The sequence below is a fragment of the Staurois parvus genome, unplaced genomic scaffold (assembly GCF_062004578.1).
Source record: "Staurois parvus isolate SC_StPar_1 unplaced genomic scaffold, SC_StPar_1.0 ptg000264l, whole genome shotgun sequence".
Lineage (NCBI taxonomy): Eukaryota > Metazoa > Chordata > Amphibia > Anura > Ranidae > Staurois > Staurois parvus.
The window spans coordinates 3,217,717-3,241,657 of NW_028318060.1; the positions used below are offsets into that span (position 1 = coordinate 3,217,717).

The window sequence follows — 23,941 nt, forward strand, 5'->3', positions numbered from 1 at the left end:
ACAACTATCAGCCCACCCCCGCATGCCAGGAGGCTAGGTGGAATCCTGGACTCTGAACTTTTCTTTTGACCTCACATCCAATCACTGTCCAAATCTTGCCACCTCAAACTTCACAACATTTCCAAAAAATGCTCATTCTTAACCAATGACAGCAAAAAGCTTCTATTTCACTCCTTGGTTATCACTCCTTGACTTGACTACTGCAACTCCCTCCTCATTGGATTACCTTTATCCCCACTTAAGTCCATTAAATCAGTTCAGTGTCTTCCCCTCTCCCACTCCCTTCACTGGCTTTTGCTCATCCAAATAACAAAATTCAAAATACTAACAACTACTTACAAATCCAATCCAAAACTCTGCCCCCAGCTAACCTATTCTCAAAATACCAAGCAAATCATTCTTTTGATTCCTCCCAAGCCCTCCTGCTCTTAACCTTCCTTTTCACTTCCTCCCTTCCTTGTCTAGGACTTGTCCCAAGCCTCTCCCAACCTCTAGAACTCCCTACCCCAATCTGTCCAACTATCTCCAACCCTGTCCACTTTTAGGCGATCCCTCTTTAGAGAAGCCTATCCTTCCTCACCCCTATATTTTCTCCATCAGCTCATCCCTCACAGTTATTACCTTTTGTGTCACTCGACCCTCCCTTTTAGATTGTAAGTAGAGATGAGCGAATCGAACATGGCGAAGTGGAATTCGTTTCGAATATTGGGAAATATTCGATTCGCGCCGAATCCGAAAATTAGCAGACTTCGGATGCGCGAATCGAAATTTTCCAAAAATGGCGGCGACATGTGTGGCGACGGAGCGGGGATCTCTGGGAAGGCGCGCAGACAAGGCGCGCTGACCCATAATGCATTCATTCATGACATGTGATCGCATTAGCCAATCAGCCGCCAGCCAGCCAGCACTGTGTAATGGTCGAGCTATAAATTGCGGCCATCTTAGAATTCTCCATTAGCCTCCGGTCATTCAAGAGAGACAGACCTCTCTGTATTAGGGACAGAGTTAGGGCCAAAGAGACTTTAGGGCCACAGAATCGTTACTTAGGGACACAGAATTGTTACTCAGGGACACAGAATTCTTACTCAGGGACACAGAACTGTTACTCAGGGACACAGAATTGTTACTCAGGGACAGACACAGAATTGTTACTGAGGGACACAGAATTGTTACTGAGGGACACAGAATTGTTACTGAGGGACACAGAATTGTTACTCAGGGACACAGAACAGTTACTCAGGGACACAGAATTGTTACTCAGGGAAACAGAACTGTTACTCAGGATCAGACACAGAATTGTTACTGAGGGACACAGAATTGTTACTGAGGGACACAGAATTGTTACTGAGGGACACAGAATTGTTACAGAGGGACACAGAATTGTTACTGAGGGACACAGAATTGTTACTCAGGGACACAGAACTGTTACTCAGGGACACAGAATTGTTACTCAGGGACAGACACAGAATTGTTACTGAGGGACACAGAATTGTTACTGAGGGACACAGAATTGTTACTCAGGGACAGACACAGAATTGTTACTGAGGGACACAGAATTGTTACTGAGGGACACAGAATTGTTACTCAGGGACGCAGAATTGTTACTCAGGGACACAGAACTGTTACTCAGGGACACAGAATTGTTACTCAGGGACACAGAACTGTTACTCAGGGACACAGAATTGTTACTCAGGGACAGACACAGAATTGTTACTGAGGGAAACAGAATTGTTACTGAGGGACACAGAATTGTTACTCAGGGAAAGATACAGAATTGTTACTGAGGGACACAGAATTGTTACTGAGGGACACAGAATTGTTACTGAGGGACACAGAATTGTTACTCAGGGACACAGAATTGTTACTCAGGGACACAGAATTGTTACTGAGGGACACAGAATTGTTACTAAGGGACAGACACAGAATTGTTACTGAGGGACACAGAATTGTTACTGAGGGACACAGAATTGTTACTGAGGGACACAGAATTGTTACTCAGGGACACAGAACTGTTACTCAAGGACACAGAATTGTTACTCAGGGACACAGAACTGTTACTCAGGGACACAGAATTGTTACTCAGGGACAGGCACAGAATTGTTACTGAGGGACACAGAATTGTTCCTGAGGGACACAGAATTGTTACTGAGGGACACAGAATTGTTACTCAGGGACAGACACAGAATTGTTACTCAGGGACAGACACAGAATTGTTACTGAGGGACACAGAATTGTTACTGAGGGACACAGAATTGTTACTCAGGGACACAGAACTGTTACAGAGGGACACAGAATTGTTACTCAGGGACAGACACAGAATTGTTACTGAGGGACACAGAATTGTTACTGAGGGACACAGAATTGTTACTCAGGGACACAGAATTGTTACTCAGGGACACAGAATTGTTACTCAGGGACACAGAACTGTTACTCAGGGACACAGAACTGTTACTCAGGGACACAGAATTGTTACTCAGGGACAGACACAGAATTGTTACTGAGGGACACAGAATTGTTACTGAGGGACACAGAATTGTTACTCAGGGACACAGAACTGTTACTCAGGGACACAGAATTGTTACTCAGGGACACAGAACTGTTACTCAGGGACACAGAATTGTTACTCAGGGACACAGAACTGTTACTCAGGGACACAGAATTGTTACTCAGGGACAGACACAGAATTGTTACTGAGGGACACAGAATTGTTACTGAGGGACACAGAATTGTTACTGAGGGACACAGAATTGTTACTCAGGGACACAGAATTGTTACCGAGGGACACAGAATTGTTACTGAGGGACACAGAATTGTTACTCAGGGACAGACACAGAATTGTTACTGAGGGACACAGAATTGTTACTGAGGGACACAGAATTGTTACTCAGGGACACAGAATTGTTACTCAGGGACACAGAATTGTTACTCAGGGACACAGAACTGTTACTCAGGGACACAGAATTGTTACTCAGGGACAGACACAGAATTGTTACTGAGGGACACAGAATTGTTACTGAGGGACACAGAATTGTTACTCAGGGACAGACACAGAATTGTTACTGAGGGACACAGAATTGTTACTGAGGGACACAGAATTGTTACTGAGGGACACAGAATTGTTACTCAGGGACACAGAACTGTTACTCAGGGACACAGAATTGTTACTCAGGGACACAGAACTGTTACTGAGGGACACAGAATTGTTACTCAGGGACAGACACAGAATTGTTACTGAGGGACACAGAATTGTTCCTGAGGGACACAGAATTGTTACTGAGGGACACAGAATTGTTACTCAGGGACAGACACAGAATTGTTACTCAGGGACAGACACAGAATTGTTACTGAGGGACACAGAATTGTTACTGAGGGACACAGAATTGTTACTCAGGGACACAGAACTGTTACTCAGGGACACAGAATTGTTACTCAGGGACAGACACAGAATTGTTACTGAGGGACACAGAATTGTTACTCAGGGACAGACACAGAATTGTTACTGAGGGACACAGAATTGTTACTCAGGGACACAGAATTGTTACTCAGGGACACAGAATTGTTACTCAGGGACACAGAACTGTTACTCAGGGACACAGAATTGTTACTCAGGGACACAGAACTGTTACTCAGGGACACAGAATTGTTACTCAGGGACAGACACAGAATTGTTACTGAGGGACACAGAATTGTTACTGAGGGACACAGAATTGTTACTGAGGGACACAGAATTGTTACTCAGGGACAGACACAGAATTGTTACTGAGGGACACAGAATTGTTACTCAGGGACAGACACAGAATTGTTACTGAGGGACACAGAATTGTTACTCAGGGACAGACACAGAATTGTTACTCAGGGACACAGAATCGTTACTCAGGGACACAGAATCGTTGAATTAAAGAGTATGTCAGACAACACGCAGAGGAGTGGCAGAGGAGGCAATGTTTTAGGAGCAAGCAGACGTGGCAGCAGAGGAAGGGGTCGAGGCAGCACTAGTCGCAGCCAGAGGCCAGTGCTCTCGGTGTCATCCAGCGGTCGTGTCTCCACCGACAACCCTGCCGTCATCGATTGGTTGGCTCGGTCGTCTTCCTCTTCCCAGGTCACCTCTGACACCTACAGCCAACGGTCGGTGGGTACGTCAGACACAACCGTTAGTTGGCATGGCCCGGGAGCAAGCCCACTGAAATCACGTGTCCTCTACCTGCCCCTGTCCTTTGGTGTTCCCTCACCAAGCGAAGTATCGCATGCTGTGGGCTCAGCCCCACTGTACAGTGAGGAAGAGCTAACAGAGGGTGGTCAGGAACGGGGGGAGACATCCGCCTCTTCAGCAGCCAGGCGAAGAAGTACTGGCGAGGAGAGTGGCTCGGTAGCCGGTCTAGAGACAGGTCTGTCTCCTGACCCACACGCAGCCGAGGGGGCTAGTAGTGACGCGGAGACCCTAATTGATGATGATGAGGCTGATTGCACTTAGCCTCATCATCCTCGTCGTCATCAGGCTATTGCTTCCGCATCATCAGGAGAAGAGGGTGCCAGCTTGGCAGCGAGAAAAACAGTCGGTGGGTTGCCCAGGAGGCAGCAGGGTCGCAGCAGTGTCAGTGGAGGCAAACGGCCACGGAGTAGAGCACCAGCTCCACTGCAGCCTACCACCATGGCCAGTAGTGGTGCCGGTGTGCACGGAGGAAGTAGCAGTCAGCCAGTGAGGAGTAGCGGGGGCAAAGTTTCCTACTCGGCGGTGTGGCAATTTTTCGTCAAGCCGCCCGAGGAAGTAAACGTAGCCGTATGTCGACTATGTGGCCAGAAAGTCAAGCGTGGCCAGGAGGCCCATGTTGGGACTACAGCGTTGCGTCAGCATATGCAGCGTCGCCATTCGGTGGCCTGGGAAAACCGTGATAAAGATACGGCGGTTCTGCCTGCCCCAGCCCCCGCTCCATCACCCGCTCCGTTACTTGCTCCGTCACCCGACGTCAATCGCCCTCTATCAGCCAGTCAAGGCTCCAACACCTCTGCTGAGGGGAGTTGTCGCTCGTTGGCATCTTCCGCTCATTCAGATGCTCCTTCTCCTGCTACTCCTCTTCACGGATTCCGTCAGCAGTCTTTCTTGGAATCCGTTTCCAAGAGACAACAGTTTGCGAGCACGCACCCGACGGTGCAGAAGCTGAACGTCCTCCTGTCCAAGTTGCTGGTGCTGCAGTCCCTCCCTTTCCAAGTGGTGGACTCAGCACCTTTCCGAGAAATGATGGCTTGTGCCGAGCCGCGGTGGAGAGTGCCAAGCCGGAATTTCTTCTCCAAAAAGGCAGTGCCAGCCCTGCATTCACATGTAGAAGAGATGGTGGGCCAGTCTTTGAGCATGTCGGTCTCTGCCAAAGTGCACGGCAGCGCCGACGTGTGGAGCTGTAACTACGGTCAGGGACAGTACATGTCATTTACGGCCCACTGGGTGAATGTGGTGCCGGCACAGCCGCACCAGCAACTTGGACAGGTCACGCCGCTTTTGCCTCCACGTTTGCACGTCCTTGGTCCAGCAAAGATGTCCGCCTCTACCACTTCTTCCGCCGTGTCCTCAGCCGCCACCCCCGTGCCAAGTCCCATTACCCGACCGGCATATCACATGTGCAGGGCGCAACGGTGTCACGCTGTGCTGCACCTGGTATGCCTTGGCGAACGTAGTCACACAGGGAAGGAACTTCTGAGTGTAATGAACAGAGAAATCGACAGATGGCTGTCTCCGCGCAAACTCAAAATCGGAACCATGTTGACCGACAACGGAAAGAACATGGTGTCTGCTCTGCGTCAAGGAAGGTTGTGCCATGCACCATGCATGGCTCACGTGTTCAATCTGGTTGTCAAGCGGTTCCTAAAATCCACCATCCCACTGCAAGACATCCTTAAAATGTCACGTAAACTTTGCATGCATTTCAGCCATTCCTACACCGCAAAGCACACCCTCCTTGAGCTGCAGCGGCAGAACGGAATTCCACAGCATCGCCTGATCTGCGACGTTGCAACAAGGTGGAATTCAACCCTACATATGTTAGACCGCCTTTACGAACAGCGAAAGGCCATCACCGATTTCCTGATGTTACAAGCGGATAAAGGTACTCCCCTGTGTAACTTAGATGTCAGCCATTGGCAGCTCATGCGTGACACCTGCCGCTTGCTCAGGCCCTTTGAGGAGGCCACGCTATTCGTGAGTCGGCAGGACTATGGGATGAACGACGTCATTCCTCTGTTGCACGTCCTGGAACAAATGCTGTTAACAATGGCTGGTCAGGGTGCGGTAGACGTGGCGCACAGATCTCAACGCCACATGACCCCTGTGGGGGCAGGACAGGAAGAAGAGGAGGAGGTAGAGGAGGACATTGGTGGACAGCCGAATAATAACCATCAGACAGAGGGATGACTTTTGGCTGTCCACCTTGTTGGACCCTCGCTACCGTTCAAAAATGGTGGCCTTTTTCACACCTGCTGAGAGGGAGGCCAAAATAACGTACTATAAAAACCACCTAAGTAGTCAGTTGGTCTCTGCCTTTCTGCGCCAACGTCCATCCTCAGACACTGTGGGCCCTGTGCGCTCGCGTTCCGCTGCCATGGCAGCAGGGGAGGGGTGGGGTGGTAGGAGCAGTGGCAGCTCCACCAGCAGCGGCTGCCTCAGTCTGCAGTCGATGATGAGTAGCTTTCTTCACCAGCGCAGTGAGGAAACTACTAACCAGCCGCAGCAGCAGCAGCATCAGGTGGACCTGGAGCAGGACCTCAAACAACAGGCTTGGGCCTACTTGGACAGCACCCTGCCAACCGAGGTAGACAATCCCCTTGACTACTGGGCAACGAAACTTGACCTTTGGCCCCAACTAGCTGAATTTGCCCTTGAAAGGCTGTCATGCCCGGCCAGTAGCGTGGCATCGGAGCGCGTGTTTAGTGCGGCAGGAGGTATTGTAACTCCGCGGAGGACACGACTGTCCACCCAAAGTGTGGAGAGACTCACGTTTGTGAAAATGAATCAGGCGTGGATTAGTCTGGATTTCAAACCACCAGTTCCTGACACAACTGACTAAATCCGCCATGAATCATGCCCCAAACATGTTATTATTTTTAACATAGGCCTCTGTATGGCCTTCAATTTAAGCTGCTTACGCTTCGCCATTCTGCCATGGGCCCCTGTACCGCCTCCTCTTGCTGCTGCCAGGTTCAGAGTGTGTCATGGGTCCCTGTATGGCCTCCCATTGCTGCTGTCTCCATCGCCACACTCTGCCATGTGCCACTTTCAGGTCTCCTCACACTGCTGGTGGGTTCCATTTTGTCATAGGGTGCTGGCAGATTACGGGCCTCCCATTGCTGCTGCCAGGCCCGTAATCTGCCATGGGCCCCCGTACCGCCTCCTCATGCTGCTGCCAGGTCCAGAGTCTCTCATGGGTCCCTGTACGGCCTCCCATTGCTGCTGTCTCCATCGCCACACTCTGCCATGTGCCACTTTCAGGTCTCCTCACACTGCTGGTGGGTTCCATTTTGTCATAGGGTGCTGGCAGATTACGGGCCTCCCATTGCTGCTGCCAGGCCCGTAATCTGCCATGGGCCCCCGTACCGCCTCCTCATGCTGCTGCCAGGTCCAGAGTGTCTCATGGGTCCCTGTACGGCCTCCCATTGCTGCTGTCTCCATCGCCACACTCTGCCATGTGCCACTTTCAGGTCTCCTCACACTGCTGGTGGGTTCCATTTTGTCATAGGGTGCTGGCAGATTACGGGCCTCCCATTGCTGCTGCCAGGCTCGTAATCTGCCATGGGCCCCCGTAGCGCCTCCTCATGCTGCTGCCAGGTCCAGAGTCTCTCATGGGTCCCTGTACGGCCTCCCATTGCTGCTGTCTCCATCGCCACACTCTGCCATGTGCCACTTTCAGGTCTCCTCACACTGCTGGTGGGTTCCATTTTGTCATAGGGTGCTGGCAGATTACGGGCCTCCCATTGCTGCTGCCAGGCCCGTAATCTGCCATGGGCCCCCGTACCGACTCCTCATGCTGCTGCCAGGCCCGTAATCTGTCATGGGCCCCTGTACCGCCTCCTCATGCTGCTGCCAGGTCCAGAGTGTCTCATGGGTCCCTGTACGGCCTCCCATTGCTGCTGTCTCCATCGCCACACTCTGCCATGTGCCACTTCAGGTCTCCTCACACTGCTGGTGGGTTCCATTTTGTCATAGGGTGCTGGCAGATTACGGGCCTCCCATTGCTGCTGCCAGGCCCGTAATCTGCCATGGGCCCCCGTACCGCCTCCTCATGCTGCTGCCAGGTCCAGAGTGTCTCATGGGTCCCTGTACGGCCTCCCATTGCTGCTGTCTCCATCGCCACACTCTGCCATGTGCCACTTTCAGGTCTCCTCACACTGCTGGTGGGTTCCATTTTGTCATAGGGTGCTGGCAGATTACGGGCCTCCCATTGCTGCTGCCAGGCCCGTAATCTGCCATGGGCCCCCGTACCGACTCCTCATGCTGCTGCCAGGCCCGTAATCTGTCATGGGCCCCCGTACCGCCTCCTAATGCTGCTGCCAGGTCCAGAGTGTCTCATGGGTCCCTGTACGGCCTCCCATTGCTGCTGTCTCCATCGCCACACTCTGCCATGTGCCACTTTCAGGTCTCCTCACACTGCTGGTGGGTTCCATTTTGTCATAGGGTGCTGGCAGATTACGGCCTCCCATTGCTGCTGCCAGGCCCGTAATCTGCCATGGGCCCCCGTACCGCCTCCTCATGCTGCTGCCAGGTCCAGAGTGTCTCATGGGTCCCTGTACGGCCTTCCATTGCTGCTGTCTCCATCGCCACACTCTGCCATGTGCCACTTTCAGGTCTCCTCACACTGCTGGTGGGTTCCATTTTGTCATAGGGTGCTGGCAGATTACGGGCCTCCCATTGCTGCTGCCAGGCCCGTAATCTGCCATGGGCCCCCGTACCGACTCCTCATGCTGCTGCCAGGCCCGTAATCTGTCATGGGCCCCTGTACCGCCTCCTCATGCTGCTGCCAGGTCCAGAGTGTGTCATGGGTCCCTGTACGGCCTCCCATTGCTGCTGTCTCCTTCGCCACACTCTGCCATGTGCCACTTTCAGGTCTCCTCACACTGCTGGTGGGTTCCATTTTGTCATAGGGTGCTGTATGGCCTCCCATTGCTGCTGCCTCCACCGCCACACTGTGGCTCCACACTCTGGTTTTGGCCCCGTGACTGCCCAAATGAGTGAAGTGTGCGGTGATTCTAAGATCGACGGCACTCATCTGCATGTCATACTGACTGACAGTATTATTTCTCTTCCCCAGCAGACTCCAAGGGCATTTAAATTAAGGGTACAGTGTTCTGCACTAATATAAAGGCTCTCTGAAGCCTAGAAACACCCTTTTTATAAGTTAATTTCGCAGCGAATATATTCTCCTCGAATCGAATTTATTCCTCGAATTCGCCGAATCAGCCGAATCGAATTTTTGAATACTTCGCTCATCTCTAATTGTAAGCCTGACTCCTCTGTTTTGACTCCTCTGTTTTGAATTGTATTGTAACTGTACTGTCAGCCATCATGTTATAAAGCACTGAACAAATTGTTGGCACTATATACATCTTGAATATAATATTAATAACTCCAGATTAAAATGTCTCCATCAGTGACAAAACCCCCCACATTTTTAGTAGGTTGAGGAAGGGTTAGAACATTTTTTATTGCTTTTTGCACTGTCCTGTCCCAGTGCTCTATTTCTAGTATAGGTATTACAAGAAAAAAATGTGAGGAAAGATCTCCACAATGGGGTTACAGACAAAGGTGCAAATCTTGCAGAAGTTTTAGCTCTTGCACCACTCTATTATGCAAGTTGCATAATTTGCACGTTAAGCTTTAATTACAATGGTTCCTTCTTACCTAATACAGTTTATGATATTTACAGAAAAAGGCGATTTGGTGCATATTTGAATATTTGAAAGACATATACTGTATATATAACATACATTGGAAATCAGAGAAAATCACCAGGTGGACAGTATGACAAGGGTTTCCAGGCTATACATTTGCATTGACCAATTCCTACTACAAATGCCAAAATAGCATTCCTGTTTGTGATAATGATCTAATATAAACCTTTACAAACTTGGTCACTTTGCTAGGTCGGCTGCTGTTTTCTTTGTAGATATAACAGATATATGGTACATGATTGTAAAACATTGTACTGGAAGAAGATGAAATGAATGTGATTTATGCTGGCACCATAGAACTGTTCTTTCATTGACCCTTGGCATTCCTGCTGATTTGTGCTAAGGTTTTTATTTCAGAACGAAATTCAGAACAATGCCTCACCTCAAACAGTAGTGTGCATGCCTATACCTGCCAATTTCTTTTTTAAAGTGTGATTGTGTTTAGTTCAGCTTTTCTGGCTGGAATAATCCATTTTATAAAACCTAACTTTGGCTATAAATAAATGTGTACCATTTGTGCATAATTCACATGATAAAGTTTGTTTATTTAGTAAATGAGTGGTATGCAAAAACACTTTTTGATTTGTGCCTGCAACCTGAAACTTTTTATTTTTTAATAGTTGTTTAACTTGAAAGACAACCAGTTAAATAAATACCATCAGATTGATTAAGATTCTTATGTTTGAGTCAGATGTGAGTTTGCTAACACTGATATTCAGTTTTTGCTCTTAGTCATTATATAGCACCATAGTCATTTAAAAGATTTGCCATAATCATTTAAAAGATATGAACTGGCCTGTCTACTTAGTCCTGGCTGAAAGACTGATCAGTCATTAGAGAGTGGTGCAGATGCATTTATAATTCCCTACTACGTATCATAATATGCTGAACTAAAGTAGAAAAGTAGATGAAACATATAAAGGAATCTTGTACTGTGTTGCCTCACAAAGCATAAACCATTAAAAAAGACAATGTTTCTATATGTTATTTATTCCTTTAGTTTAACTAATTGACAGTTTCCTTTGTTGCACCTCTTTCCCTTTAGTTCAGAGTCCTGCTGCCTACATATGTGACCACCCTCTTGAAAGCATTTGTAGGGTGTCATCTTTCCAATGGATGACTCTGATACAAGGTTACTAGGGACTGGTATCAATTTCCTTGTTACCTTCTCTGATTACTATTTTTCTTTACCCACTAACCCCTTTTCTCCTGGCAGAAGCTCTGCTATCACCTTAACAAGTTACACTAGTTTGTTTTACATCAGCAGCACCAGCTGGACTGTTCTATTGATACAACCAAGGCCATTCATCTGTATATCAGGCCGCACAACTTTTCAGCGTCTTTTTACCTGATTTTTACCCCATTTCTTTTGTGTGTGTGTGTGTGTGGGGGGGGGGGGGGGGGTTGCTGTATTGTATTCAGAATTTGGAATATATATTTTACAGCCTATTTATCATTTTTAGAGCCTACTAAGCTATTTATAAAAGGGTTCATTTTCCCTTCTTTTAAAGCTTTGTAATGAATATCATTCTTGTATTTTAATGCCTGAAAGGAGGCTTGCTCTTTGTGCAGCATGCTATACACGTTGGCGCCCAATCAATGAAGTATAAATGAAATGCATAGTCTTTCCCTTTTTAACCTGTAATAGTGATTATTTAGACATAAATAAACGAATTAAGGTGTTTATTTTCAAAACCTTGTTTGGATGTACAGCTTGTAGTTATAAGGGGACAACCATATTTGCTTATTGCATAAGCAGGTTCGTCCTCCTGCTTTTCAGTGCAACAACTGTGCTGTATTGCTTCTTCTCACAATGCAAGTCTGTCTGGTAGATTGACTAAAGGAATAGAGAAGGTTAGTGGGCGTTCATTTAGATTAGTAAATAAAGTAAAGCAGTATTCACTCAATCAACCTATTGGGTGCAAAGAAAAATCATAGTAACCTAAATAGGATTAGACAATGATTATATATTTAAATTGAACATAGCTTTACTTTATTTAATAGTCTATTGTGTATTCATTAAATATAGATTCACTACTCCTTTAATCATCCCGTGACTCACTTAAAACACTATCTGAAAAGGTCTACCTAAAGTGGACCTTGTCCTTCAAACAGTTGTGGGTGATATAGCACTTACAGTATGTTTCCAGCACTGTTATTTCATTTTAGAGCTCTGATGAAGGGCTGCTGCCACATTCATATCTACAATAAATAAATAATTACAAACAATTATTATGGACACTCAAGATGCCTGTCTGGCACTCTTTCTGTGGATTTTATCTATATTTCTCAATTTAGGAGGTCTTTGTTCCTTGGTAAGGACCCCACATTGTAGTTGCACTGCCAAGGTCTAGTCATCAAGCACAACCAACATCTTCAGTTCTGATGGACAATAAGAGTTCAGCATTTCTCATAAATATCGTCAGACACAGTTCTTTACATTGATTTTTATTCATATGTGCTTCTGTATAGCATAAAGAAATAAGCAGTTTGGAGAAAAATAATTTAAAAATGAAATGTTTCCAAGTTGAAAATCTTTGACTGTCTGGGGGAATCTGGGACACACACAAGATCTATACATAGCAGGCCAGCCTTTTGTCCTGGACTCCAGATTAAGAAACTTATCTGCAATAATTGTATGTTGGGCTTCCCACACATTGTCAGTGCTTCATTAGCCATATTCTAACAGTTTTGTTTCCATGAGCAGTTTACAGAATTTCATCCTTGTAATGTCACTTCAAATTATTTCAAATATGGATCTAAAGAAACTGTGCTGCAAAACCTTTACTTGTTATTTCTTCCATATAACCCTAAGGTTTTTATGACTATAGTTAACTGCCTCACACAAGTGTATGTGACATACTCACATAAACCAGGATATTTAAATAGATTACCAGGAGAAGCACTGAATATTTAAACTATTTATTTTATTTGTCGGAAAATAGGAAATAAGCCTTTTTTAAATGCTGTAAAGATACAAACATGCCTTATCGATGTGCTTACATGGAGGCAGCATTTAAACTTAAAATAATATATTGGGTGACAAGTTAAGCAAATACAACTATGCTTACTATGCTGTTTTCTCTTGACAGTGGCCAGTATTCAAAAGCTTCCAGCTTCCTCTGTGCTAACTGATATCACCTTCCCTATGAGGGGCAGGAAAGGAATGGTGGACTGGGCCAGAAACTCTGAAGACAAGGTGGTGATACCAAAAAACATCTTTACTCCGATGCCATCAGGTATAATGTTTTTTAATATTTTACATATTTTAGAAAATTTTTAAATGTTACATTGGTATAGGACAGTATTTCTAAAAGTGTGTAAATGTGGAATTAAGAATCCCTGAGATCTTAAAAGTGTGTTGGATATAGTTTCTAGTTTTAACAGTGCCTTCTTTGCTTAACCATCAAAAGAGTGAGATTGTTCTTAGTAAGACTATACTCACTATAACTACTAGGGAAGATGAGTGATTTCATGAATGTAACAGGATTGTCCACATCCTTAGACAGTAGGGAAGCATGTTAGTGATAAACCTCTCAAAAAATAGACATTAGATACGTGCACGCCAGAAAATGTTATTTTTTATTTAATATTGGATGCATTTGTTCATTGAAGAATTTCATTTTGTCATATTCGTTATGTTGAACCAATTCTTTTTCAGATTTTGTTTCATATCTTCGGCATTTGTGTCATATATTTGTTGGTCAGGGTGGATTAAAAAAATTTAACATTTTTTTTAGAAGATTGCTACATATTCCGGGTAACTTTGATATTCATATATCGAAGCCATTCAGAAGGATACAATATTTTCAAACACAACTGAATAAACAATGCAAAATTTGGTGACCCCAATCTTTCAAACTTAAGAATTGCATTAGACTGTGGAGCTGAACTGACTGACTGTGACAATTACAAGTTCAATTTAAATCACAAATTTACTTGAATCTGAATTATCGAAAAATTTTGAAAATACAATTGATCTTCCCATGGACCTGCACTACTATTGCATCATGTGATGTCATTTGAATGAAACAACTGAAACAAATGCATTTATTCATTTTGTTATAACTTTTTTTTTACTACCATTTAGAGATTCGTATAAATCTGAATGCTTGAAAAAAACATGGAGAGGCACACAGGAAGATGAGATCTTGCACAGATTTGTGTGGCAATAATAACTGATACTCTGAAATATATACCTACAGTTGTGACCAAAATTATTCAACCCCCACTGAAATTGAGTGTTTTGGCCAGTTTGACATTGCTTTTGATCATTCAGTCATCTTGCTTACATTTACATTAAAGAGGCACTTGTAGGTCAGACAAATATAACATAACAGTTATAATGAAATAACCACAAATGTCTTTTCTGTGCTCACAGCATTATCAGTTTTATTCAACCCCCAAGTGACATTCAATCTTAGTACTTAGTACAGCATCCTTTTACAGTTATAACAGCTTTTAAACGTGAAGCATAGCTTGACACAAGTGTCTTGCAGCGATCTACGGGTATCTTCGCCCATTCTTCATGGGCAAAGGCCTCCAGTTCAGTCACATTCTTAGGCTTGCGCACTGCAACTGCTTTCTTTAAGTCCCACCAGAGGTTCTCAATCGGATTTAAGTCTGGTGACTGCGATGGCCACTCCAAAATGTTCCAGCCTTTCCTCTGCAACCATGCTCTAGTGGACTTGGAGGTATGCTTGGGATCATTGTCCTGTTGAAAGGTCCAACGTCTCCCAAGCCTCAGGTGTGTGACGGACTGCATCACGTTTCCATCCAATATCTCCTGGTACTGAAGAGAATTCATGGTACCTTGCACACGCTGAAGCTTCCCTGTACCTGCAGAAGCAAAACAGCCCCAAAGCATGATTGACCCTCCACCATGCTTCACAGTAGGCAAGGTGTTCTTTTCATCATAGGCCTTGTTCTTCCTCCTCCAAACATAGCGTTGATCCATGGGCCCAAACAGTTCTAATTTTGTTTCATCAGTCCACAGAACACTATCCCACAACTTTTGTGGTTTGTCCACATGGCTTTTGGCATACTGCAGTCGACTCTTCTTATTCTTTGGAGACAGCAAGGGGGTACGCCTGGGAGTTCTGGCACGGAGGCCTTCATTACGCAGTGTGCGTCTTATTGTCTGGGCTGAAACTTCTGTACCCACATCTGACAAATCTTTTCTCAGTTCCTCAGCAGTCACACGGGGACTTCTCTCCACTCTACGCTTCAGGTAGCGCACAGCAGTCGAAGTCAGCATCTTCTTTCTGCCACGACCAGGTAGCGTTTCAACAGTGCCCTTTGCCTTGAATTTGCGAATGATGCTTCCTAAGGTGTCTCTTGGTATGTTTAACATCTTTGCAATCTTCTTATAGCCATTGCCCTTCCTGTGAAGAGAAATCACCTCTTCTCTTGTCTTCCTGGACCATTCTCTTGCCTTCACCATGTTTGTAACCACACCAGTAAATGTCTAGAAGGAGCTGAGTATCACAGTCATTTTAAAGCTGCCTAATTGGTGCTTATTATGCTTGATTGCTGCTCGGTGACATCCACAGGTGTTTTCAATACCTGATGGAAAGCACCTGTATGAACCTCTGTTCTTCAGAGTGGTAGTCTTTAAGGGGTTGAATAATTGTGGCAATGAAGAAACCACATAAGAACCATTTACTACTGTATTACATAAACAATTGATGTCATTTTAGTTGCATTTGGGTAGTTACAACGTCCTTGTAGGATTTGATTCTGAATACAATTCCAAATGTACACTATAGTCCCTAAACCCCTTTACAGCATTGGGGGTTGAATAATTTTGGTCACAACTGTATATATATGCCACAGTTAGGGAGATAGTATACTGTATGTATACTGGTCTGCAGTATACTGTACTGTATGTATACTACAAAGGGAAGGAAACTTAATAAGGGAGCAAAACCAACAAGTAATATGCAAATAATAGAACAGTGTCTCTGCTTGGTCTGGTGTAAAGAACCTAATTGCCCATCCTCAATTTCCTGAAAGCATTCAAAAGAGTGTAAAAGTAAAGTGAAAACAGCAGGTATTAGGAAGTATTGTGAATAAAACTGCAGACCAGGAGAACCTGCTAACGAGACATCTAGTGATGATTTTAAAGATAACATTTTATTATTGACTCTTGTAGAGGAGAGGTGGGCCTTACTTCATCCCAAATATACCAGAGGACTGTGCAGAGATTCAAGTGACAGGGTTACGAGGTAAACAAAGCAAGGGTGGACTGGCAACTCATGGGGCCCCCGGCAATAGGGGATCATGGGACCCCGGTCTCCTTGCCCAAACTCAAAAAAAGCCTATGAAAAAGGTACCAGGGGCATCTCATGGGGCCCCCTACTGACCTCAAGCCCTCGGGCAGTGCCCGAGTTTCCAAATGGTCAGCTCGCCCCTGCACTTAAGTCACAGTCACTGTGTAGGTATATAGTAGATGTAGACTTGCTATTCTCCAGCACTTTGATTTAAATTTACACTTAAACATGGTAATTGTAGGATACAACCAACCGGGGGAGGACTGACCATTCCAGTACTTGGGCACTGCCAGATGGCCCGGGCTCTGTAGGGGGCCCCATAAAATGCCCCTGGTACCTTTTTTTAGGCTTTTTTGGGTGTGTTTTGAGTGTGGGCGAGGACACAGGGGCCCCATGATTCCCAATTGCCCGGGGGCCCCATGAGTTTTCAGTCCGCCCCTGCAACCAACTAACATTGTTGGCTTAGGAGGCTTTCTGGGACAATTTTGAAACCTCTAAAAGACACCTTAGTGTTATTTTCAAAGTTTAAAAAAAGAATAGAAGGTGGGTGGTATTAAAGGTAAATTGCCAACATCGTAAAATTCTGACACAAAAAGAAAGGAAACACCTATGTGATTTTGTAGGCAAAATACACAGAACATGTAATTATAGAAGCAAGTATACAAATCGTTATTAAAAAAAATATGTTTAAAATGGATAAAATTACATAAAAAAAGTAGTTAACTATATATTGGTACATCAGTATAACAAATAATAGTGTAGTGTATGGTCAGAGATGCCCTGTATATCCAGGATGTGCTGATATAAGCTGCCCTTACATTGCTTGATCGCTCTAAAATATAACATCTGGTCAAAAGCTGACGTGTTTCAGAAACAAATTCTTTCCTCAGGGAGAGCAAGGGGTAAACCATATCTATAATGCAATCACATTATTAAGTATATATGTACAATAAAGAGCATTACATAGTCGACATTATCACATAGTATACATTGTTGCAAAGCCTATGATGATACTCACATTGTACAAAGTAATATACATAACATCTGCCATGAATTAAGATCACATAGTAAACCAGACTGCTAGGCGCTCATTGAATGATGACTGAGTAAATAGTATGTAATACAGAGTCCAGTGGTCAGTAGTATGAGTGCAATAGTCAGTAGTAGGTAATGAAGAATTCAGAGTTCAGCAGTATGTTATGCAGAATTTAGAGGTCAGTAGCATACAACACACAGTGCAGAGGTCAGCAGTACATAATGAACAGTGCAAAGGACAGTAGTATGTAACGCACACAGTGAAGAAGACAGGGATAACTAACACACACAACTCCCCCACCACAACCACCACTACCAAAAAAAAAAAAAACTCCTTCCAGTATAACAATCTACGCCTTTAGGCTAAAATCACCAACAGTACAAATTCCCTACCTCTGTAAAATTCACTTACCAGACCTCAGATACAGCAGCACCCAGCAGAGTGAGAGAAGTCTCAGGTCTCTCTTCTGCTATATTATATGGCATGTCAGAACTTACAAGCAGCCTATGGCTTTCCTTCACTCTGCAATGCCTATTTAAACACTGATATGTGGTCTGAGAGGTGTTGGGAGGGGTCAGGAACTGGCTCGACCCGCTTGCGATATACCTGTCAGATGACCATGATCTATGAGTAGATCATGATTAACATGTTATCTAACTCTACCTTAGCCTTGCAGTTGACAAATAACATTGCAGAATGCTGAACATACTATAGTAACACTTTACTGGAGCTGCAACTGAAATGTCTTTTATTTTGCACTTTATAATAACTCATGTGCATCAGTACTTTAAAGCAGAGATCCGGCCCCCCGCCCCCCCCTGGCCAAAATAAATTTAAAGTCAGAAGGTAAAAATACTGTAGCTGCTGACTTTTAATATTAGGGCACTTACCTGTCCAGGGATCCAGTGGTGTCCTCACCCTGAGCTGATTCTTCAATCAACTTTTGAGTGCTGGAGCCGCTATCTTGAAAAAGGGAAACCTTGTTTTGTGACTTCGTAGCCAGTCTCCTACTGCACATGCATGAAGTGTGGCTACAGGCTGCAGGCCTCTGGAACCTGTGAAATGTCCCAGAGGGCTGTAGGGGGCCCTAAATTCTGTCTCAGTTCACCGTGGCAAACTGAGCCAGAAGTGGGAGTGGGTACCTGTCAAAACCAGGTACCCACTCCCCCTTCCCCCAAAAAGGTGGCAAATGTGGCAGTGGAGGGGGAGAGGAGGCAGATAAGCAGACCTTCAACTTTTGGGTGGAACTCTGCTTTAATAACACAGCTATTTTAAAGTACAGTTCTGCTTTGTATAAGGTCTCCCCACCCCTTCTTACCACTACACCTAAACATTGATTACACTGTCAGGCTCTCTACTGGGCAGTTTTTACACCTGTTTCTACCTTTGTCACCTTCACTGCAGTAAGCAGATGTGACTGCATGATCTATAGAAAATAATGGGAAAAAAAAGAGTTGGTCTCCAACATTCATCTCTATATAACCCTACAGTACTGTCTGTGCAATGCAACTGGAGATCAGGTAAAAAATGTATGTGAACACTGTCTGGTATAGTACAGTGGAGATCTGGAAAGTGGACTGTAGGTTTGCGCTGAATCTGAGGTCTGTGTTTGGGTATAATAATTAATAATAAATGGGGAGGAGGAATCTGTACAGGCTTTTTGTTATTTAAGTACAGCTGTAGTTGAAAGGTCACTCAATCTACTGGTGTATTAACTAATAAAATGTTAATGCATTATCCATGTTTTTCTGCTCTAAAACTGCTGTTTAACAGCTGTACCACTGTTATTTTAACATATAATGTCCACTCTTTGATGAGGAAGATCAACGTTGGTGGGAGGGAAAGATTTAAAACATTTGAAAGTCTCTGTTAAAGGTAAAGCAACATTTTCATATGCCATTTAGGGATTATTTAGAATTTAAAGGCAAATAATTATACATATTCTCTTTTTTTATACTGTATACCTGCATTAACAGGATGACTCCAGACAATTTTTTTTGCGGGGTGCTGCGTTGGTGCTGGGAGTTTAGGTGGGAAGCTAATGAGGCGGTGCAGAGCGGTGCCTGCCATGCTCTTGTAGGTTTGGCCAAAAAGTGGGTGTGGCCAAAGGAGGTCATGACAAAAAAGTGAGTTTTTCTACACTGTCTATGGCCTGGAGTGTGCCACCTTTCTCCTTTTGCATAGATAAAATGGGGCCATGGCACACACTAAAGAAAATTTTGGACTAAAATAGGCATGGAACAAAATTAACAACAAAAGCAGCACAATAATTAGCCCCAAGCATAGCACAATAATTAACCACCAGCACAGCACAATATTTAAACACAAGCACTGCAAATAATTAACCCCCAACATTGCACAATGATTAACTCCTTAGCATGGCACAACAATTAACTCCCAGCATAGCACAATAATTATTCATCAGCATGGCACAGTAGCTCCCAGCATGGCACAGTAATAAACCCCCAGGTGTGCACATTGTTAGCCCCCAGAACAATACAATAATTAACCCCTAACCATTGCATAAATAATCCCCAGAAGTATAGCAGTCAGTGTTCCTCCTTCATTGTGAAATATACTACATAGTGTATAGAGTATAGTGGTCAGCACTGATTAATGTATAGGGTCAGGACTGTGTACAAGATTCTCAGTGCAGGCCCTGTGTACTGGTGGTCATTGTGCACTCCTTAACATTGGTCAGTGTGCCCTCTTAACACAAATGGTCAGTGTGCCCCCCAAAAGCTGATGGTCAGTGTGACCCTAAAACTCTGGTGGTCAGTGTCTCCCCAAAACTGTGGTGGTCAGTGTGCCCCTTGTACACTGGTGGCCAGTGTAGCCCCTTTACTATGGTGGTCAGTTTTCCCTCCTGTATTATTGCGGTCAGCTTGCCCCCCTAAACTATGGTGGTCAGTATGCCCCCTGTATACTGGTAGTCAGTGTGCCCCCTATATACAGGTTGTTAGTGTGTCCCTTGTATTGTGGTCGACAGTAGGCTCCCTGTACACTGGTGCTCATTGTGCTCCTGTACAGTGATGGTCAGTATGCCCCCCTGTACAAGAATGGCCAGTGTGCCTACCTGTATAATGGTGGTCAATGTGTCCCCTAAACACTGGTGGTCAATGTGCAACCTAAACACTGGTGGTCTGTGTGTCCTCTAAACATTGCTGGTCAGTGTGCTCTATAATGACGGTCAGTATGCCCCCTGTACAATGATGGTCAGTGTGTCCCCTGTACAGTGGTGGTCAGCGTGACCTCTAAACACTAGTGGTCAGTGTGTCCCGTGTACAATGGTGGTCAGTCTGCACCCTGTATAATGATGGTCAGTATGTCCCTTGTAAAACGATGTTACGTATGTCCCCAGTACAATGGTGTTCAGTGTGTCACCCTGTACAGTGGTGGTCAGTGTGGCACCCTTTACAGTGGTGATCAGTGTGCCCTCCTAAACATTGGTGGTGAGTCAGTGTGCCATCTAAACATAAGTGGTCAATGTGTCCCCTAAACTATGGTGGTCAGTTTTCCCCCCTGTACTATGGTGGTCAGTGGGTCCCTTGGTCAGTTTGCCCCCAAGTGATAGGGCAGTCAGTGAACAGTATGTAGTAGGGGGGGCAGTCAGTTAAGCAGTACATAATAGCAGGGAAGTCAGTGAGCAGTATGTAGTGGGGGCATTCATTAAGTAGTATGTAGTGAGGGCAGTCAGTGTGCAGTAAATAGTGGGGGAAGTCAGTGGTAGGGCTTCAAGCAGTTCCCTAGTTGTTTGTGTGCAGTGTAGCAAAGATAGAGACCTGAACCTGAATCAACATTGATGGAGAGAATTCCTGCAGGGGAAAATCTTTCCCCATCAGCCCCTTACCACATGACTGAAGGTGGAAGACTGCCAGCTTCCTCTTCTTTACCATTTTCAGCTGACAGATCAGCCAGAGCAGCCAGTGTATGAGAGTGGGGGGGTTTGGCCACACCCCATACACCATCTCCATCAGCCCAGGGAGAAGCTGGTTAGCTGTGGACAAATCCCTACCAGCATCCAGCTTTAGGAGGCTCCAAACATGGGCTAAAGGTCCACTGTACCCAGGGTAAAAAAAAGGCAGCTCTTCCTGGACCCCCTTGGTGATCTGATCGAGTCCAGATCCAGTGGGGGAGGACTAATTTACTCCCCTATTGTGGGCCCTGGTCACAGAGGTGCTATGGGTGTGCTATAGTATACCCAAGCACCTCCTTAGGGCTGCATCTGGTGCATTAGTGTATTTTAATACAATCACAATGTAATAAAACTTGTAAAGGACCAGTCCAACCAAAATCAGTATTTTCAGTTCTGGTTCAAAGTATCACATACTACCTCAAACTATTTCTGAAATACCCCAGCAGTAAGTTCTTCTTGCTGCAAAATCTGTCTTTGCTGCACTAATGCCACTGATGCTTACTCAAGTTAGAGGATTTACTGGTAAGTTAGGGGCTTCCCATTTGAAGATCTTGCTGTGGGTGTTCTCAAGAGATACAAAAAGCTAGTCAGTGTTAGCAAATTGACCCAAAATTATTGTATCAGTTGAGTAAACTGACTATTTAACCACCTCCTGAACACACCATAGCCAAAAGATTACTACAGTACTGTCGTCTAGTTCTGGGAGGGCATCCAAAGACATTTTCCCAGACTCCCAACCCCTGTGTGCCCCTGGGGCATGCATCGGGCTCTCGCTCTGTGATCACTGTGTCCATTGGACACAGCTGATCAGAGTTTGAGGTACAGGGCCAGTCACAGCAGCCCTTTACCATGTGATCAACTGTGTACAATCACAGCTGATCACATGTAAACAAACTTGCTGGCTATAAGCATTTCCTTTCCTCAGCACTGTCACTGTGTGAGGAAAGGAAAATCGATAATTGGCAATCCTGCAAGCACACATTTACACTGATAAGCAGGGCACTGATTATCAGTGCAACCCCTTCAGTGCCCATTAGTACCGCCTACCAGTGCCCATTAGTGCCACCTATCAGCGCTGCCTATCAGTGCCCATTAGTGCCACCTTATCCAGTCTTTTTTCATTTGTTTTCCAGAAATTAAAAAAACCTAGTGGTGACTAAATACCACCAAAAGAAAGCTTTACTGTTGTCCAAACAATTTATAAAAAATTTTAATTTGGGTACAGTGTTGCATGAATGCGCAATTGTCATTCGAAGTGTGACAGAGCTGAAAGCTAAAAATTGGCCTGGGCAAGAAGGGGGTGAAAGCACCCAGTATTGAAGTGGTTAAATAAGTACTAAATATGACAATTATTGCTTTAGGTGTTAGTAAGAGGTCTATTCATTGTTTTAATTTAAAAAAGAAACAAAACATAAAAATGTAGTATTTTTATCTGTTATAAGTTCCATCCCTACAGTGCCTGCCCTAGGTATTACACTAACCTGTCCACACTCCATAGAGATATTCCCTGTGTAGCCTTCTAGGAGCTGCATAGCCACAGCTGCAGAAATCTCCTGGCTGAACTCTTCTTTGTGAACCACATAAAAAGATCTCCATAGAATAGGGACAGTTAAGTGTAACACATAGGGAAGGTGCTAAGGAAGGGGAACGTTCTAGACATAAATGTTCTAAAAGTACAATTATCCTTTGAGATTGTAAAAGCAATCCATACATGACTGATCAGGGCAGTGCAAGTTTCACACAGCAGTACCCTGTTCAAAATGTTTGAGAAGCTGAAATCAGGAGTTCATCACAAAATTTGTCAGGTATGAAGACTGAAATGAATGACTGAGCAATGGTGATAAAATGTGTGCATAGTATTTTACAGATGTAAGTTTACTAGCGGTCCTAAATAGATTTTGCAATGCCATTTTTATAGTTGGATATATATGTAGTTGAACTTTTCAGTTGGATGTTCAGTTCAGTTTTATTTTACAGATGTGGAACATTGTATTGAAACATGTTTTAAACAATTCAGTAATTAGCAACATAAAAGGAAGTATATAAGTCATGCTACATGAGATGAGACTGCTAATGAGAAAGACAATATGAGACACAAAAGGCCTGATTCGTGACAGGCGATGAGACTTTTTGTATTGTGTTTGACGTGTTGTTATTAATTTTTTACCATTACTGTGTGTGTGTATGTGTGTAATTGGAGCCTTTTGAGAAACACCTCTATCTTAAATATAATGTACACCACAAGTGATAAAGGGGTATAGATTTGTAAATGGTTTCCAGGAGTTTGACAGCAGGCTTTTGAGCTTACAAGGTTTCTTGCCTATAGTTTTTCTCTAGTGAAAGCTTCATTTAACATCTAGGTGTCCTTTTATTACAGTGAGGACCATTATGCTTTGCACTGTCTGACTGATGCTTTCTCAGAGGTTTAATAATGTAATGTCTATCAGGTGGATGCTCTCTGTCTCTCTGAGAAATGGATATTTCACAAGTCTGTATTTTAGAGGCTTTCTTTGAGTTATTTTCCTACGGATGAGGAGGTGGGGCATTTGAATCAGAGTCAACAGCATGGGTAGCACAGACAGTAGTAGTACTGCTACTTAACCCCTTCACGTCTAAGGGTAAAACAAATCTAAATACCTAAGCACAATTTTACAATGTTGACATGTGTTGGTAAAACCATAGATATCATCACAACTACTTTGTACATCCAGGTGAATTATACCTTGTTTTTTTCAGGACAAATTGGGCTTTCATTTGGTGGTAAAAGGTAATGGATATCTCCTGATG

At 44.5% G+C, this 23,941-nt stretch overlaps 1 protein-coding gene across 4 annotated transcripts in view; it reads left to right on the forward strand.

Moving 5' to 3' along the window:
* Positions 1-23,941, forward strand: part of ADGRB3 (adhesion G protein-coupled receptor B3) — a 1,107,867-nt gene that overhangs the window by 639,635 nt on the left and 444,291 nt on the right. For all 4 annotated transcript variants that reach the window (XM_089681322.1, XM_089681321.1, XM_089681323.1 and 1 more), the window contains one exon: positions 13,023-13,169. In XM_089681322.1, the coding sequence (XP_089537448.1) occupies positions 13,023-13,169 (147 nt within the window). The remainder of the gene's footprint in view (positions 1-13,022; positions 13,170-23,941) is intronic.